The sequence below is a fragment of the Dendropsophus ebraccatus genome, chromosome 13, assembly GCF_027789765.1.
Source record: "Dendropsophus ebraccatus isolate aDenEbr1 chromosome 13, aDenEbr1.pat, whole genome shotgun sequence".
NCBI lineage: Eukaryota > Metazoa > Chordata > Amphibia > Anura > Hylidae > Dendropsophus > Dendropsophus ebraccatus.
In genome coordinates, this window is record NC_091466.1 from 49,720,840 (window position 1) to 49,735,202 (window position 14,363).

General features: G+C 39.1%; 1 protein-coding gene across 2 annotated transcripts in view; it reads left to right on the top strand.

Annotated features, from left to right (window-relative positions):
• TMEM260 (transmembrane protein 260) overlaps nucleotides 1–14,363 on the top strand; it is a 55,578-nt gene that overhangs the window by 7,672 nt on the left and 33,543 nt on the right. For both annotated transcript variants that reach the window (XM_069951128.1, XM_069951129.1), the window contains exons 3-4: nucleotides 77–108; nucleotides 2,313–2,464. In XM_069951128.1, the coding sequence (XP_069807229.1) occupies nucleotides 77–108; nucleotides 2,313–2,464 (184 nt within the window). The remainder of the gene's footprint in view (nucleotides 1–76; nucleotides 109–2,312; nucleotides 2,465–14,363) is intronic.

Sequence of the window (14,363 nt, forward strand, 5' to 3'; positions counted from 1 at the left end):
CCTTTGAATTTGGGAAACTTTGGAGGAGGGTCATTCCCTAATGGTAATTATTGGTTTTACATTTATTTTTTCACAGGGGAGCTGATCACAGCCGCCTATGAGCTTGGAGTAAGTATTAATTTTATTGTTTAATCAATGCTCTCATTAACAGTTTTAGGAATTAGGGAAGTTTAATTAAGCATGGAGTAAAGTAGATTAATTTATTTTCAAACCACAGTTTTACTAACTTATAAGTACAGTATGCGACAATTTACTTTAAGTTTTAAATCCAATTAAACAAAATTATAAAGCAAGGCTTTTACTGTATATACAGTGGCATGGCTTATTATCAACCCAAAATTTGGATAAGCTGGGGAGAATGAAATAAATCGGGTTAACAGTTTTAATAAGTTTTATTATTTAATAAACTTAATTATGGTGTCATGATCCCTTTAGGTAAGACCGAAAGTCTGTTAGACTGGCACTAATCTGGAGACCGTGTGGTCTTCGCATGTAATAATGCATGTATCAATGTAGAGTTTGGAAAGGAACAACACGCTTTCTGTAGATTGGTAGGACATAGAAGTGGTGAAAATGTTTTTCTGAACTGATATCATTGGAAAAACTTTTGACATGTCAGCACGAGTGGGAAGAAAATCGTACTCCTAATTCCATTGTCTTCCAGGGAGCGAAGTGCATAACTACGCTCTTCTCCCCACTCGTTTAAATGATCAGTGGGGGTCTTTGCATTTGTGATCTTGACCAATCAGAACTTTTCATGTGTCGCTGTCACATTTCAAAAGTTTTTTCAGAAGAATTAGTCATGAGACCTCAATCTCTAACTGCATTATACAGAGGTCAACGGGAGCAGTGTAATTATACCCTTTTGTTCCTGCCATGCAACTTAAATAACTGGCAGAAAAATCTTTTGTAGTGGTAAGTGTCCAAGGGGCAGGCTCTTCCTGTTAAGTACCCAGCACTCTCTGTATTGAGAATCTTCCCAGCCCCTCCTCTCAGAACTGAGTGACAGCTTCAACATCCAATCAGGAGCTTTCCAGACTGTCACCGATAGCTTAAAGGATGAGCCAGGGAAGATACAGAGGGGGAACCTGTAGTGGTAATGTCACATACAATGCAGCCAATCACTTGTCTCTTCCTGCATGTAAGGCGTATGCACTATATCAACAGAATACTGTATGTAAAAACATTGATCTAAATATCTCCCATAATGTGCCCATTAAGTGCCAGACAAAGTGCCTAGGTAGCTAATTATTGAACTTAAAGTGGGTTTCTCACTTTCAGAATTTCAGCTCAGCATTGCTTCCTGTTTTGGCAGAGAGGAGTAAGGACAGGTACAGTGATACTGAGCTGAATCAGCTCTGCATCTCTGTGTCTCCCACTGAGATCACAGGCAACCCGTGGAAATTGACAAGTCCTAGAGCTGTCAGAATTGGAAACTCAGAGGCTGTAGATTATACTTGCCTGCACTGCCCCAGGTTGTGCCCACTAGGTGACGTCACAGCCTGGCCACCGCTTACAAAAGGAGAGTAGTGGTCGGATAACCTAGACAACAAGCTGTCAATGATGGTGAGAGAGAACCTGGCACTGCTGAAAAAATAAATAATTTTGCTAATGAAAAGCATTAGCAAAATTGCTTACTTTTGCAATGTAACTATGAAAAAATGTTGACGTGGTGAGAATACCCTTTTAAAGCGACTCTGTACCCACAATCGTAACCCCCCAAACCACTTGTACCTTGGGATAGCTGCTTTTAATCCAAGATCTGTCATGCGGTCCGTTCGGCAGGTGATGCAGTTATTGTCCTAAAAACAACTTTTAAACTTGCAGCCCTGTGCCCTACGGGCGTGGCTTAGAATATCTGTGCCCTAACTTTGCACCACCCCTCTGCACCTCCTCCCCACCCTCTTCATTAGGGATGCCGCTGGAACATTTTCTCCATGCTGAACATTTGCACAGGTGTCTTAACGATCCAGCCCATGTGCCGGGCTGACACAGCTGATGAATAGTAGGCAATCTGCCTGGAGCATTCCTAATGATGAGGGTGGGGAGGAGGGACAGAGAGGTTGTGCCAGCCTAATGCATACACAACCTAGGCCACTCCCGTTGGGCACGGGGCTGCCAGTTAAAAAGTAGTTTTTTAGGACAATAACTGCATCACCTGCCAAACGAACCCCAGTAGAGATCTTGGATTAAAAGCAGCTATCTGAAGATACAAGCGGTTGGGTGGGGGCAGTTTGTGGGTACAGAGTCGCTTTAGGATATTTTCTCTATATTTCCCAAGTGTTACATGTTTTCTGCTTTATACTTGTCAGGTTGCTCATCCTCCTGGATATCCATTGTTTACTCTGCTGGCCAAACTGGCCATAGTCCTCGTGCCGATCGACTCCGTTGCTTATCGAGTCAACCTTCTGTGCTGCCTTTTTGGAGCCGTTGCTGCCTCTTTGCTGTTTAGTACGTCTGTCAGGTACCTGTTCCCATTTTGTATGTCATTGGCTTTAGAAGTAAAATGTGTAATGTACCAAATATAGATATTTTCTTCAGAGTTTTGAGAAGCGCTATGGTGTCATTTTTTTCCCTTACCACCAGTACACAGTGTGAATAACCATTCTGCTTTGGTCCTGCTCAAACACCATGTAATTGCAGATGTGACTATCTGAATCCCATAGCTGCCTCTAAACTTCCAGTTCCTATAGTAGGCAGTGCTGCAAAATTTGGCTGGTCAGTTCAGCATAATGTGAATGTATAAACCAGAATGGAATCTCCTATTGAAATGAAAGCCCAGCCTAGTATTTAAATCATACAAAATTTGAAAAAATGTCCCCTGCGGTACGTTAGTGAAGGATCCCAATTGCAGAGGACAGGTCACATGTCTCCATCAAGGACCAACTAGGACCATAAGGGTGGCTTCACACGTGCAAGACCTGCAGCAGATTTGATGGCACAGATTTGGTTTGAATCTACAACTTCAAATCTGCTGCAGATCCTGTACATGTAAACATAAGCTTAAAGGGAATCTGTCCGCACCTGTTCTGGGTTCTGAGGTGCTGACAGTGTGATGAAGGTCTGTGTCTGTTAGTGTGGTGTGTTACCTTTATTTTTCATATCTGTGCTGTACTTTGTCCCCATCTGTGCTGTAATTGTCTTCACAACTGTCAAAGAGTGCTGATGTCTTCATGCCGCACTTCAGCCCGCCTCACCACTACCTCCTCCCAGCTTCTCTTGAATATTCATGGCACCCGTCCCCCCGGGCTCCTGGCGACGTCATCTTTAGGTGCCTGGGTCTGTGTATTTACCGCACTCCCGTGGCCTGATTCACACATGTGCTGTAGTGCGTCGGAGCGGCATTGTGCGAAGCCATTGAGGGCATAGGCTTTGGCACTCAGTGCGCCTGCGCCAGTCCGATACACTACGGCGCATGAGCGAATCAGGCAGCGGGAGCGCGGACAATGCACAGACCCAGGCAACTAAAGATGACGTCGCCAGGAGGCCAGGGGGACGGGCGCCATGAATATTCAAAAGAAGCTGGGAGGAGGTAGTGGTGAGGCGGGCCGAAGTGCGGCACGAAGACATCACCACTCTTTGACAGTTGTGAAGACAATTACAGCACAGATGGGGACAAAGTACAGCACCGCTATGAAAAATAAAGGTAACACACCACACTAACAGACACAGACCTTCATCGCACTGTCAGCACCTCAGAACCCAGAACAGGTGCTGACAGATTCCCTTTAAGAAGTTTTCTGACTTTGGAAATAGGATAATTTTATTTATATATTTTTTATTTACTTTTAGCGCCACTCTTCTCAATAGCCTATATTTGGTATTGCAGCTACACTTTAGTAGCTTAGATTGCGGTACCTGTACTCTTGTGACAGCTATCTCCCCTGATCCCATGAAAATTCATCTTGCCCAAGCATTCATATGTTCTTAGTGAAGAAAGGTTGGATGAGCTGCTGCCAGACTCCTCCAGATAATCTCTTCTAAGAACAAAAGCATTGGGCAGTAGAAATGCAACATACCTGATTCTCTCCTGGAATATCATCTGTCAGAGAGACACGTCAAAGGTTTTGATTGGTCTGGGTCTGAGTGTTCACGAATGGGGTGAGAACTGTTGTGCCTTGTGGTCTGCACCTTACTGTCACTGGAAGGAGTCAAGCTCATCACGTGACACAGAGCCGATAGAGGACCACGTTGAATGCCGTCTTCTCCCAGCTCGTTCTCGTCGGCCCTTTGACATGTCTCTCTGACTTGTCACATGTTTTTGACAACGAGAGTGACACTTTAAACGGTATTCTGCTTTTTATATATTTATTTTTATATATTTTTTATAATTTCCTTCTATAGTGTTAAATAACTTTGTAATATAACTTTATTAGAAGAAAATGATGGGGGAGTTTTATCAAACATGGTGTAAAGTGAAACTGTCTCAGTTGCCCCTAGCAACCAATCAGATTCCACCTTTCATTTTCCAAAGAGTCTGTGAGGAATGAAAGGTGGAATCTGATTGGTTGCTAGGGGCAACTGAGCCAGTTTCACTTTACACCATGTTTGATAAATCTCCCCTGATATATAAATTTAAGACATTTTTACATTGTCTGGCAGCAATCAGGGGTGACACGGTCCCTCTGCTGCTACCTATGGTTTTATCGGGAACTGCAGGCATCATAAACCCTGATCCCGGCAGGTACATATCGCTAGTGGGGATAACTGTCAGTCACTGCCTGATCTGCGACAGGGTGTCAGGCTAGCGACACAGGCTGCTCCCACAAGTGTAATGTCTTTTCTAATGCTAACATGCATCAGGGGAAGCTTGGACCAGGGCTAGAGCAGCCTGTAGTTCCCGACACGGCCATAGGTGGCAGCAGAGGGGCCATGTTGCCCCTTACTGCTGTCAGTCCAATTGTCAGTAATAAAGTTATTCTAGAATGTTATTTAAAAAATGTAAAAGAAATATTGTTTTCTCTGGAATACCCCTTTTAATATAAAACAGGTGAGTATGTGTGAAAAAAAATATGCCATATATTGTTTTTTAATCTGCCAATAATAGCAATAATATAGATTAGTATAATAAAATGTTCCTAATCAACAAACGGCTAAGATTTGTGCCCATTTCTCATTGTGTGTGAACAAACAGAGGACTTTGAAGGCAGCAGCTATGTTAGTTTATCGCCACATTAGCCAATCTTACTAATTGGGACTATAGCTTTGATGGTGCTTTTAGTTTAGTGCCAAGACAGCCTTGCGAGCCGCCACAACTGCCAGTTTTGCTGTCTCTGTGATGTGCACGCCTACTGACCCATGAAAAGTAGATCTTTCTGAACTTTTGTTTTAAACTTCGTCTGAACTTGACCACCCACTACAATAAGTATGTCTTCAGTTGACAGATTCCTACATGGTGCCAAAACCTCGGCATACTTTAGGGCACAGTGTATATGTCTTGTTTTTTTTTTTTTTACTTCCTTATGAAATTTCTTTGGATGAAATTCAGAAGCTTGCACTCTTCTACCAAATGGGGTTTGCCTATAAAATGACAGAAAAGACGAAAAGAAAAAGCTTGAGAGATTTAAATGATTGACGTAAATGTCGATAAACTTGTTATGGAGACACCAGAGTGCACCAAAATCTAGTGGCCACGCTGGGTTACTGCAGCCAGCTGCCAGGGGAGCTGAGCTGTCGTAACCCACCATGGCCACTACACAACGTATGGAGCTGTCTATTTCCAGCTTGGTTTATTGCATGTGCCTCTCTTCTTATAAACAGCTGGTGGGGTGCCCCTTATCACATATTGAGGATAGTCATCAAAAATTAAAAATAAAAAGCCCCGAAAAAACATGGCCGCTTTCTTACAGAAACAGCACCACTATTGTCCGCAGTGTGATTTCGCAGCGCAGTTCTATTGAAGTGAATGGAGCTGAATGGTAATACCACAAACAATCTTGGGACAGGGGTGGTGCTATTTTTGCAAGAAAGTAGTTGTGTTTTTTTTTTTTGTTTTTTTTTCTAATCCTGAATAACCCCTTTAAGTTTTGTATCTACTATTTCTTGTAGGTGACACCTGTACAGAACTCTATTCATATCCATCTCAAGGACTTGCATACGCTTGTAAACAGTGGACAAATGGTTTTTACGTCCATTTATATGTAAAGCTTTGTGTTGGGGGTTACTTACTGATAAATTTATATCAGTTTTTGGTGGGCAAAAATTGACCCATGCATGTTTTAAACAATTTTTTTTAACATTTTTTGGCCGCTTTCTGAGAACGGGCAGTGCTTAGTGAAAGGGGTCTCCAGGGGGAGGTGCTTGTTGGATGCTCATTTCCTCTGGAGTGGCCACTACAGGGGAAATGTAGTATTACATGATGTAATTCAATTAATTAGGTGTCCATGTAATGTATGGAGAAACTCCATCCACTATTGCTCATAGAAGAACTCCCAACTTTCATGTCCTTGCAACATAATGGGGTATTGGCAAAGGACTTTGAGATAAGGAGTTGTAAAGTTGTGGTACTGTCTCAAAAAGTATCTTATTTTATAGAAAAGTGTATACACAAAATGTATTATTTTTTGGAGGGTTTAGCTTCAGGCCAAGGCTTTATGGCCCACCTCAGGGACTGAACCGCTGCATTAGAAAGATAATCTCTATATTTAATATACTAGAGAGTGGGCATGGAGACCCCACCAAAGTACTGTGCTTTAGTGCAGGGATTATTTAAAGTGGAAATGCCTTTAAACGGATAAAACCACATTTCAGCTAATGCATGTTATGATCCCCGACGTAATGGCCCCACGTTGTCAATTTGTCCATTTTCCTGCCAATACCTTTGTGCCTTATCTGCCGACATCAGCAGGTTCGGTATCTACTTCCAAAAAAAGATTTGTTCAAAGCATCTGTTTACCAGGATTTGATACTGTATATGTCTGACTTACCAAAAATACCCTTTAGGTCTACTGCATGCATTACAAAGGAAGACTCCAGAAAGTGGATTTAGCAGGTTTTTTTCTATGATCTATTAGGACTCTGCAGCTTTGAAGTTAAGGTTTTCTAAGAGAGAGTGAAAACCAGCACTATTAATAGGCCTGTGCTATACTCTCTGTAGGCCTCGCTTTACTGCTAAAATATAGTGTCCAATACACTTTATAGATCTGATTCTTGCCTGTATTGATGTTAGATGGATGGATAAATACAGGGAGAGTTATTAGGTGGGTAGAAAGAGGTATGGTAGGTAGGTAGGTAGGTAGAGAAATATATATGTCAGGTATGTAGATAGAGAAACATTAAGTAGGAAAATAGAGGGATATTAGCTAGGTAGGTAGGTAGATAGATAGATAGATAAAGATATAGATATAGATATAAGATAGATATAGATAGATATAAGTAGGTAGATGTAGGGATAAAGGAATATTCGGTAGGTAGGTAGATAGGGAGACATGCCAGGTAGGTAGATAGAGATATATCAGGGAGATAGATATTGTAGATAGAGACATATAACATATAGATAGATGGACAGTTATGAGATAGGTAGGAATGAATACTATGGATGAATTAACACAAGAGAGGAGCTTAGAGCTGAGAGAATTGTATGGTTTTTAGAGGGATGTAAGAGGGATAAATAGAAGAACAGCAAAGGTAAATAATGTATATAATTGGTACATAACTACAAATGCTGCAAAATGCTGCACTATCCTTAGTGAATTCATGAAATAACTGTAGATAAAAACTGAAAATCATGTGATTTTTTTTTCTTTCTTTCATAATATAAATGTAGCTGGCAGGGGCCATGGCCTCAGATAAATCCAGAGTTATGGTGCGTTCACACCTACAGGATCTGCAGCTGATTTTCTGCAACAGATTTCATTTAAATAACTGAACACAGCATCAAATCTGCTGCAGATCTGCTGCAGATCCTGTAGGTGTGAACGCACCCTTATATAGTAATATACAGATTCCCTGCTCAGCCTGCATCTAAACCAATAGACCCTCTAATATTAACAGAGCTTTTTTAATCAGAATAGGAAAGATCTCCCTTTTCCCCGCCTAAGCAGCACCACCCTTGTGCCTAGGCGATGTCTGGTTAGCCATGTTCACTTGAATAGGGCTGAGCTGCAATACCAGATGCAATCTGTAAACTAAAGTGGCACTGTTCAGCTAAAAGGGTTCTCTAACACATGACCAATGGTGTAACATACCTAGTCCTTGGGTATATACAGGAACCAGTATATCCTATATCGCACAAGTCTTGGCTGCATTGACTTCATCTAAAAGTATATTAGACCAGGTAAAACTAATATATATATATATATATATATATATATATATATATATATATGTGTGTGTGTTTTTATTACTATTATTTATTTTTTTGGTACTCCGTAAATAATTTCCTATATTCGTCCTCCTTTTTACAAGCAGACTGAGGATAGGTTGTGTCCCTCTAGGGAAATTCTGAAATAATCACAAAATTAGAGAGGTTAATAAGCTTCCTATGAATCTGGCCCCCATGTGTGTATATGGGACAGGGAAATTAGATTGTAGATCCCATTGGGAAAAGGGACTGATGCGATTTGATTATTCTCTCCTTAGAGCGCTGCGGAGTATGCCGGCGCTATATATAAGCTACCACAGCGAATAAATACATTTATGAACATCTTCTCCAGTTATCAGAAATGATCAGCCGAATAAGAGGCACCGCGCTCGTCTTAGCTTTTTCCCAAATTCCCTCTCAGCGACTTGCCTGATGGGTTTGGTAATGTTGTAAATTGTTCTTTTTTTGGACATCTAACCCCCTTTGCAAAAAGAAAACAATTTGAATCACATGATCCTGGGATTTTGTTAACCTTGCTCCACTTTCATGTGGACATTTTTCAGACTTCCTAACCCTAGCCTGACCCGTATTTGAGAGGATTATCGCGCAAGATACAAACAATTTCTAATTCCTTTATGCCGCTCAAAGTAGGGCATAGATTATACAGGAATGCCTGCCACATAAATGTGCCATTGGCTGCTTATTTATAAGGAAATTGCACTTTATTGTTGATGTTTTTATATTGAAAAAAATAAAAAATATGTAATTTATATAATAATAATAATTATTATTATTTATTATTATTATTTAATATTGTGATCATCACATGTAGCCAAAACATACTGGATACATTGCAATTATCTGGATCATGTTAAATATATCTATATGTATCTAATGGAAATAACATTAATGTTACTGTTAACATTTAATGTTTTAATGTATCATGTAATTTTTTTTTTTTTTACGTCAGAATATTATATTATATAATAATATAATATTATTTCATAGCCAATGAATAGTTCTACAAATGTTGGCCTGTACTTTAATTTATATATATATATATATATATATATATATATATATATATATATATATATATGTGTGTATATATATATATATATATATATATATATATATATATATATATATATATATATAATATTTTTTTTTACATGTATTATGTACCTTTTCATGTCCTCTGAAGCGATGCGTGTAAACCGATCAGATAACCGGTGTTGTTTGAGACGCATCCTTTGTCCATCCTGACAACAATTGATAACGCTATGCCTCCTGCAGATTTAAATATGAAAAAAAAATAGTTCAAGTATGCAGAATACAAATAATTGATGAAGTACATGTCCTTGGGGAACATCACAGTTCAAGTGGCAAATTTGTCTTGTCAAACAAAGAGAGCCCTTGGTAAAGAGCAAGCCATCTCTATGGTAATAGTGCTAACAGCGCCCTATTGATTGAGTGGAAGAAGACATTATACAATGTCAGTTGTGTTGTTACAATTTAATTTGTCTTGTGACCTGATCTTAACCTTCGCAACCTTTCTACTGTGAACATGAATTTACCAGCAGGGCACGTTCACTGCAGACGGTACAGTCAAGGACTTTAAAAAAAAAAAAAGTAATATTAAAAGAATAAATAAAAGTAAGCAAAAAAAAAAATATATATATATATATATAGTTTTAGAAATATACCTGTATTCAGTGCTGTCTCTCTCATGTACGATACGTGCTGGTATGCTTAAAATCAAGGTTAGGCAGAAGTCGCTGGAGAGCCTAAACAATAATTACATATCACAATCCAGTCCAGGCTTACTTTTTTGTTTTTGTGGGTGTTTTTTTGGTCCTTTTAGACATACAGATGCATTTCAGAAGTTATCAACGTCATGGATGAGGGCCATTCTAGGTGTGCATTATAATATAAGATAATGTTATTAGATGTAATATTATAAGATATATTATAAGACGTTTGACATTTGGGAATATTTGAGAGAGGGAACATTTCTTTTAGATGTAATCTGCAAAAGGACTACAAAATATAACCCATATATCAAGCACTATCAAGAAAACAACCAGGTAGTTAGACCTAGAAGTCACTGGTTCACTATTCAGAAGGCATTGCGGTCTTAGTAGTGTTTTATTCACTAAAATGTGTTTACTGGCCAATGGCTCGAATGCTGCAGTGACTTCTGTGTGTGTGTGTGTGTGTGTGTGTGTATATATATATATATATATATATATATATATATATAATATATATTTGTGTGTGTGTGTTCAAAATGGTGTCTTACAGACTGGCAAGGTGGTAAAAGGGACTATACTCATGACACTGATTGTAGTGTGGGTATATAAGATAGATATATTTTTCCTTTTAAAGATATGTAAGTGAGTGCATGTGTATATACATAGATATGTGTGTGTGTATATGTTTAAATATATACATATGAAGATATTTATATACGTGTGTGGATATATATGTGTTTTATGTGTATATGAGTGTATATGTATAAGTATACGTGTGTATATATATACATATAAATATACTGTCTACTATATGTGAAATACATAAGGACGTGGTATAAAACGTAAAACTATTAGTTGGTTCCGGAGACCATAATACTCCAATTCAATTTCTGAAAGCGCTTAATATATTAATACCGAAAGTATCTCGTTTGATGTATATATTTTTTTTTTACATTCATCTTATTCCTTTTATTTATGCCATAAATACAGATATAGCCAGCGGTTAAACCCTATTACAAGTCTAAAAATAATTTTACTATTAAAGACAATCAGCTTTATTAAAATTCAATACTAGTCTATTGGTTAAGGACGAAGAATAGAAAAATACTGTTCTAAAAGTTCTTTTCCTAAATGTAATATTCCATTCTCTGTAACTAATTAACCTTTTTTTTTTTGTTTTTTTTTTTTTAATACCCCATCCATATACGTACATCCAGCCTGTTTTTTTGCTACATTAAAAAGCGTGGTTAATTTACATAATATTCTAAAGTAGACTTCCTGATAGCACTTCAGTTTGATGAATAAAAAAAAAAAAAAGAAATACATGGTATACAAACTCTTTAGAAATATGGAGTCTCTTCTGACAGCTAGTCAGCGTTAAAATTAGTTCAAGAAAATGTTAATAACGCTCTGCCTGGCCTAATCCCTTTGATATCACCAGGTATCCTCCTGCTCACGGGTTAATTGCTTTAAAAAGCAAAGGCAATATTCTGAACGGTGGGCCGCTTCACCTTTTCACAGCTGTTACCATTGAGTGACAACTAAATCCCATGTGTAAGATGAGGAAGAGCTCAATCTCCAGTTGGGAGAAAATTTATGTAAACCGCAATCCCTTCAGAATGTGCGGAAGTCATAGACTTTCTTGATTTACTCTGCTTTTTCCGAAAAGCTCTATTGTTCCCTTCCCTAAGTCCCATCAACCCTTTGTAGCAGAATATCACAGTGGCTGCAGATAGCTAAAATATATAAATGCTATCATCGCTGCGATTAATGGCAGTGCTTATGAGTCAAGTCTGATAACGGCGCAGCTCTCCACTCAATTTCAGATACTGCTAATGGAATCTGTCTTCTCCAATTGTAATATGAGAAGGCCTAATTTGCTATGGAGCTTGGAGCTGTCATCAGTAGGGGATTGTGGGGTCAGCTGGGAGCTGCCAGGTTTTTGCCCCGCAGCTTGTATCTTTCTCTTTGAATAGCACAGCCCCCTGCCTGCCAGTTAGCTGATAGGCCGCCATGGGGTTTATGCCACTTCATACAATAGGACAGGGCTGCACAGGCTGACTTTATAATTGTGAAGTGATCTCATATTTCCACAGCCACTGTGCTGCATAATTTCTAATAAGTGGTTTTAAGAAATGTCAGATTATGAAAAGTTTCCTCAATTACAAAAACTTATAAAACATTTAAATTGCTAAATCTGTTCCCTGCAGAGTTTTTTGCTGCTGGAGCTGCACATTATTTATCGTGGTAATGGAGATAAATGCATACATTTGTGAAAAGGAGTTTTTATTTTTTTTTTCCCTCTCCCCCTAATTACTTATATACAAATAAAATGAGACCTCGAGGCTAGCACGGAAATTCGCCACGCCGGAACACTTCTTCTAAATCTGGCATAAAATTTTTTAGTTTTTTAGTTTTTTTTTTCATTTGGCGCCACTTTAAGTGAACATTTCAATTAAATCATTCAGATGAATAACATTATGGTAGTAGGGAGTATTCGGCAGATACTGTGTCTTATTGGCGTGCGCAGTACCTGGTTTCTCATGTAGGGCTACTTTTGAGTGGGCAAGAAGATCCAAGTTAACTAATTGATATCTCTGTAACTGTGCAAACTCTATACTGCATAAAGTCTGCTGGCCCAGACTAGCCCACCAGCCCAAATGTTCAGCTGATGGTACCTTCATTTAGAGCCAATCTTATTCTACTGTTGTTTATTTCTAATTGTTTGATTCTCATGCACTCACATATGTTCTGTCAAGGATCCTCTGTTCCCCAGTGGGCCTCTGGATGCCTTTTATGGATCCCTTTTCTTGATTTTTTTCTTACCCCTAAACTATAAAGGGGGCCTGTTATAATTTCCATTTTGCCAATCATGGTGCCCCCCCACCCTTCATGCCTTGCATGATTAATTCCCCCCTGTACCCAAAGAGTGACGGGGGGTAGGCAGAAGCCACCGGAGACTGCTCTGATGACTCGTATTTTCCCTTTATAAAACCCCAGTAAATATTAGTCATTGAGTTGTCAATTTATCTCATATTGCTTGTATTCTTGTGACGTGGGCTTTGCTGTATCTGTGTTTGGGATAAGTTGAGCTTTAACCGGTTTAGCCACCTTATAGTTCAGCTTCAGGTTTTTGTTAACTAGCTTTACTCCTGAAAAACAAATTTCTTTTCTTTTTTCTTTCTTGATTCCGTGATAAGGTATTTCTTACTTCGACATATGTGTGCAGATTTTAGACCCTTTAGGTCATTTTCTATTAGCCATGAAAGCCTAATATAGCCACAATGTAGGCAAGGGCTCTGTGGTTGATGCAGCTACAAGCAACCGGGCTGTTCATCTGGTTGTGGATCTCTCCAAGACATATAAATATACAAAATATACAAATATAATACAAATATAAATATACAAATATAGGGTTGTCACCGATTGTACTGGCTTTACCGTACTTTTGCATGATTTACCCCTGACAAGAAGTCAATAAAGAAAGAACTACACAATGTGGTATTGTCTCAGCAGCTCCTTGGATCCCTTCTCTCTCTCACGACAACGCATCATCCTCTGTTTTCTCTCGAGGCTTGGCTTGATCTTGCTCAAGTCCCATCCTCTTCAGTGATGTCTCCTCTGACCAGCCCCTACAACCTACATCACCATCTCCCTGTAATGTTCCTCAAGTTACAATATTAATTGGTTTCAGGACAACCATTGTATGTTTGAAAATATTGTATCTTCAGACCAAAACTCTTATGAAAACTACTCCGTTAGTCCAAGCCCTGTTGGATGGCGCCCACAATTTTTGAGGATCTCACAATATAAATTGAAACAACATAGTAACTGTACATTTTGATGACTAGGTGCCCAATACTTGCAGAACACAATGTTCACTCTTGGGGTTTCGCTGTGGTACATGAGAGGAAGAGTGGTGACCTTGTGTTTTCCTTCCACCAGTACACTCATTCTGTTACGCTTGGAGGCTAGGCTATGCAGTAGGCCTCAGTCTTTGGGTCAGTCTAACTCCATGCATGTACATTCTAATCCCACACTACTACTAGTAAATGGCTTCCAAAGATCTTTTGTCTTGTACTACCAGTTCCTCTTGCATCGTCTCCACACATTTTTTTGCCAGAGTAATTGCCAGGCTTGCGTGTGGGCGTATTTTTGCTTCGCTAATCTAGGATTTCACCGTGGTGGTAACCATTCACAATACACTGGCCAAATATCATGACAAAATAGCTTGTTCCATCTGGGCAACCCTTTACCTAACTGAGGGACCTCTGTGTGGGTCTGGCCGATAAAACTTTAGATCAAGG